At 41.6% G+C, this 5692-nt stretch overlaps 1 protein-coding gene across 2 annotated transcripts in view; it reads right to left on the bottom strand.

Annotated features, from left to right (window-relative positions):
- Window positions 1-6: 6 nt before the first annotated feature.
- The window catches only part of LOC103375638 (UDP-glucuronosyltransferase 2A2-like), a 7643-nt gene continuing 1957 nt past the window's right edge, over window positions 7-5692 (bottom strand). Inside the window, exons 1-2 of one of the 2 annotated variants that reach the window (XM_008305957.1) lie at window positions 2790-2869; window positions 7-1714 (exon numbers count right to left, since the gene is read on the bottom strand). In XM_008305957.1, the coding sequence (XP_008304179.1) occupies window positions 111-1688 (1578 nt within the window). In that variant the 5' untranslated portion in view covers window positions 1689-1714; window positions 2790-2869 and the 3' untranslated portion in view covers window positions 7-110. Of the gene's footprint in view, window positions 1715-2789; window positions 2870-5692 lie in introns of those variants that run through there. The other variant, XM_008305958.1, reaches the window with a different exon arrangement.

The following is a 5692-nucleotide window of genomic DNA, read 5'->3' on the forward strand; positions in this document are numbered from 1 at the left end:
TACGTGGAATGCATACAGGAAACCCAAAGGAGAGACAAAAAGTAAATATCTTTAAAAAGTCTTTCAATATTAACCAAACTGAGTGAAAAAGGGAGAAAATGGTTTCCTGGTTAGTCAGATTTCTGTTTTCTTTTAAAACACAGTCTAAAACAGAACCATATTAGCCCAGTAAATAACAATGACAAAAGTAGTGCAACTGCCAGTAAAAATAGCAGAACATCTACAGAGTAGTAGGAATACCAGGGCATTCTGTAGGACTCTGTTCTAAGGTGAGCTGCACCTTTGTGTCTCATGACAAACTCTATCCAATAGAGGGCGTGGTCCAGTGGCTTTATCGGCTGATCTTTGTGCAGCCTGGAGAGTCTTTGCATGTTGATTTTGTAGGAGGGCTCATTCAGGACATCATGTATTGCCTCCAAAAATATGTTCCTGTCCAAATCAGAAATATCCAGAACCTTTGCAACGCCCTTTGCTCTCAGTCTGGAGAGGTTGTCTGCTTGATCAAACACAAAGGGAATGCCTACAATTGGAACCCCATGATATATAGCCTCATATATCCCATTTGTTCCCCCATGACTTATAAATAGTTTAATATTTGGATGTCCTAGGAGGTCACTCTGAGGCATCCAGTCCACTATCAAAGTGTTGTTGCCCAGAGTGGATGGTTTGTCCCCTTTATACCTCCAAATGACTTTCTGAGGAAGTTTAGCGAAAGCTGCAGCGATCTCATCGGCTAAGTCATGAGGAAGTTCTGCAATCAAAGTCCCCAGAGACATGAGGATGACTCCATGCTCTCCAGAACTCTGCACAAAGTCCTCCAAGTGTTGAGGCAGAGGTTTTGCAGGTTTACACTGGAACCCTCCCATGTACACAACATTAGGCATTGTGGGACGAGGAAACTCAAAGACAAAGTCCACTCTCATGAGCCAAATGTCTGCAGCTTGAAACAGGGAGAAGTAGCCCACATCCAATCCAAAGTAGCGGTTGGTCACAGCAGAATAATGTGGTCCAACTATCTGCTTGTATAGATGCATTCTCATGGTGTAAAAAACCATGTTTTTGACCCGCTCAAGAAAAGTCATTTGATCTGTTAGTTCCGAAGGTGGAAGTGGGACATAAGAAAGTGGAGAAGGTGCAATTGCGAAGTGGGCCTCACCATGAACAGTCCATCGAGCATTGAACACTAATGGCAAGCCAAGATAGTGAGCCAGCAGTACTCCTCCACCGTTAGCTGGGTCTGTCAGAACCGCATCATACTTGGCTTCTTGAAAGGACTTCATTAATTCTTTATTTTCAAACATATGCACAACCACTTCACAGACTTGCTTGTGTAATTCAAAAAACTTGTCTTTTAACTCCATGTCTAAAGCGAAACGGGCCCACGCGGAGCCCTTGCCTCGTTTAATTTTAATAACTTCAGACACAAAGAGACGGAAAAAATCCTCGTTTCCACCGCCGCTGACGTTCACTGTGATTGCATTGTAATGTGGAGACGTTTCACTGATGTACCAGCTGTCTGCGGCTCGAATGACTGTCACAGCGTGCCCCCGCAAGTGCAGCTCCTCAACAAGGACCCGCATGTTCACCCAGTGGCTGCCGTCATGTGGAAACACCAGAACCTTCCCACTGTGGGCAGCTGGAGTAATGACAGCCAAAAAAAAGATGATGGAAGCCAGTGACAAAAACATCTTCAGAGCTCCTCAAATAGCGCCGCCTGAAATAGAAATAGACAAGAGAAAAAGACAAAAAACACACAAAAGGATGGCTGTTACTACAGTATCCGGGGGAATGCGGGTTCAAACAGAGAGCTGAATGATGTTTCATTATATTGTCTCTTTATTTGGGGAAATTCCTTCTGACCGTCCTCACGTGTACGCAGCACACGCAGCCTCTTTCAGGAAATTAAAGTGCAGCTTGGTGCCAAGAGCCCTGCATGCAGTCTGTGTCACATCCCCGTCTATCGGGGCAGAAATGATTTTAGAACCGTAACTGTGTTCAATCTGCATAAAAGAACATTTCAAGAGCTTCCCTTTAGGAATACACATAATCCCTGTATGTATGACAAATCCCATGCAACCGTTTTCTTTTTGATCAAATGTCTAAATCTCTAACAATAGATTTGATTCCATGAAATCTCTGTTCCACTTGATAACATTAGCTGGAAAAAGGTTTTTTAAAAAAATGTTTCAGCAGTGAACAGCCGTTTTCTTTCCTCATAAGCTAAAACAAAAGTGATAAACATCAAGCTTACAGTGACAACTTCCTTGGAAATCATGTCCACAAACTCTCTTGTTGGATAGATAGACCCAAACAAAACAAACCACACAGTCAAGAGCTGAATCATACTACAGGGACGAAAAAAAAAACACTTCCTGGCTTCATTTGTCCCACCCTCAAGGCAAGAGATTCCTATCTTAGCAGGGAACATTAGTCAAACACTGCACTGAGCAGGGGCTGTAGTATTTTCAGCAGGAAGGAGTCACTGTGAGGCTACACAGATGAGATCTACATCATACGTGTGCTCTTTACCCTTTGCACTGCCAGTGAACCCTACAGTTTTAAACATACAATGGGACCTTGTTTGTGAGACCAATTGACAACTGAGTGCAAAGATAAAAAAAACAGAGAACACAGACTTCTGTTCATTCATGCTACAAGATAAGAAAGATCAGCAAAACAAAAGCAACGAATAAGCATAAAACAAATGTAACACTGTGTTAGCTATGGCAGAAAAAAAGAACACATTATTCGTATATAGTTTTTGTCACAATATAACAAAAATAACTTACTGTTAAATGTTTCCAGCTTTGTTGAAATTCACACTGCTGAGGTACGTCCGCATCCAAGCCAGTAGGATCGAAAATACAAATACTTCCTGATTTCTTTCCTTTTCTTTCGCCTCACCCCTGAATTTCTGCTAAACTTGTGACATTAAATTCTCGTCTCTCGGTGAGCCAACTTCCCTCCTCTAAAGGAAGTTGGCTCACTTAAAGTGCAGTGTGGCAAACTCCAAGTTTAGTGTTTCTTTCACTTGGCCATGCTCACATTAAACATGATACTAGAATTAAAATATATCAGGAAATATTCTATATTAATAATAAAAGAAAAAATAACAATGACTACAACTCAGCTTGATGTTTATACTGAAGGATGAAAGAGTTCAGGCAATAACACTTTGACCTGAAATGACTTTTGCTCTGCGCCCACAGAGACCCGTGTACACATGTAAGGTGGAGACTCCTCCTCTTATGAAGCATGTTTACATTTCTCACGTGTGAAAGGAAGTCCAACAAGCCATTGCGAAGCAGGGGCAAAAGCCGCTGATATGCTGCAGCTGCTGCTGCTACTGTGAGATATAACAGCAACACATGCTTTCAGCACCAAGTCAGCAGATAAACAAGCACTTGGGCCACATTCAGAGAACATCTTACACACACTGACAGTACAACTTCATTCGCTAATTTAAAGTGCTTTATTTGTATTGTGTTGATTGTGAAAAATATCACAACATCCATTTAGTTCACATGCATGAAATATGACTATCAAGGAAATTGAAGGTCACACTGTGCTGCTAATTACTGCAAGTCTCACATGTTCCACAGTGTCTCTTTTAATTGTTCAGCTCAAAATACTGCAAAGATGGTTCATTTCACCATGTCTTTATTGCCCCTGGTTTTAGGGCTGTTGTAAATAGGCTCTATCCCTCTGAAAACCAATGAACTCCTGCTGTCCCCATCCCCTCCAGGAGGACAACCCTCCCTGCATTTGTAATGAACAGTGGAGAGATAAACAGCTGACCACATGGCTGCTGACGCTGGCAGATTAGGATTCCAACATTCCCTGAGCGATCATTTGACGTGGATATATTTGCCAAATCCACAGCGCAGCTGTGGTTTTACAACACGTTTAGTGAGTTTGTCAGACAATTTTGTGGGTCTAAAATCAGTAGTTTAGAAGTTGAGAGTCTGAGGAAACGCTGTAGTTATGAAGTGATGGCTGGTTAACATGGGGTGGGCAATCCTGGTCCTCGAGGGCCACAGTCCTGCATGTTTTAGATGTTTCCCTCTTCCAACACACCTGATTCAAATGATCAGGATCATTATCAGGCTTCTGCAGAGCTTGATGATGAGCTGATCATTTCAATCAGGTGTGTTGGAAGAGGGAAACATCTAAAACATGCAGGATTGTGGCCCTCGTGGACCAGGATTGCCCACCCCTGGGATAACATGTAGTTTTAATGGGTTGCATTTCAGTTGCTATTTCATACATTGCGTGACAAGAGAAACAGAAAAAATATGTAAATGAGAGCAGCTATATTGGGAGTTCAGCCAAATTAAAATGCAGCTTGTGAGCACAAAGAGAGCAGAAGAGAAGAAAACAGATGGAAACACTGACTGAGTGTACGTTGCAGTGAAGCACAAGGAACAGGAAAACACAGTAACCCATCAAGTCCATTTTTATTGGTTTCAAATTGAAATTTCCACCATCTCTGAATGTCCCTCAGCATTTGTTTCCACAGAGCTCTGACCTGTGGACCTACAATTAAAACTAATGGTAGTGTTAGCCACATTAGCGCAACATGCCAAAACTCAGGATTTTCCTATTGTTGTGGTGACATTAACATCATAAATAAAAGTAATTCACTGGCTCCGTAGTTCCTCAGATGCTGGGAGTGCATGAAGATGCTGGTGTTCCCTCCTACAGTTAACAGGCTTATCATTATCTCTGCCTCATATAAGACACAGTCAGAGAAAAGTTTTAATTATGCAAATATTGCTTTAAAGTCAGTTTCCTACTCAGCCTTCAGCTAAATTATCAATATGCAACACAAGATTGTATAACAAAACCAAAGATGTAGTCCTACTCACAGAAAGATCAAAGTGAAAAATCAAGTATTTAAACAAAAAAACATCTAGGAGGTGGAGGATGAATTCAATAATCTTACACTCACTGTAATATTTCTAAAACTGCCTGAGACAGTTTTAGCCGTATTCATTCAGCTGCTTGTGCAGATGGCCACAGGATTGGAGATTGGGGAATAGATTGGTTCATAGGGGGTGTTTAGTACACAGTGATCTCTAATCTCGAACACAACTTGCTCAGGAGTTGAACACAAGTTAAGTGAACAGCCATCGTAGTTCTGAAAACCAAGTGTAAACCCTGAAGTTACCTCACAAACCTGAATTCCAGCTTTGTAGTACAAACCTCTGGCAGACTGTGAGGCAGCTGCACTTTCTGAATGGCTCACGTGGCATCAAGCAAGCAGTGAAGAAGGAAAAATATGCAAAGTTTGAGCAGGACAACAGTCGGTTAGTTCAGTGAGGTCGCACTTGGGTTAAATTCTTACTGGCTTGCAGAGCTGAGAGACTAATTGGTTGTGCGGGGATTTGAAAAATGGCAGAAGTAAACATCTTCATATCTTCACAGCTTTTACAACATACCTCCATGTGTATATCCATCCATCTTCATGTTGTTGTTGTTTTTATTTAAAAATAAATTCTTGTACAAAAGGAACACTCAATCACTACTCACATTTCACTTTAGGTTTACACATTGCATGACATAAACACCTAATCATGAAGAAAATAGTTAAAAACATGAGCAGCACAGCTCCACCCAGGAACAGAACCACATCTACAGAGTGGTAGGAATACCAGGGCATTCTGAGTGACGCTGGTTTCAGGTGAGCTGC

This window comes from Stegastes partitus, unplaced genomic scaffold (genome assembly GCF_000690725.1).
Source record: "Stegastes partitus isolate 25-593 unplaced genomic scaffold, Stegastes_partitus-1.0.2 Scaffold2726, whole genome shotgun sequence".
NCBI lineage: Eukaryota > Metazoa > Chordata > Actinopteri > Pomacentridae > Stegastes > Stegastes partitus.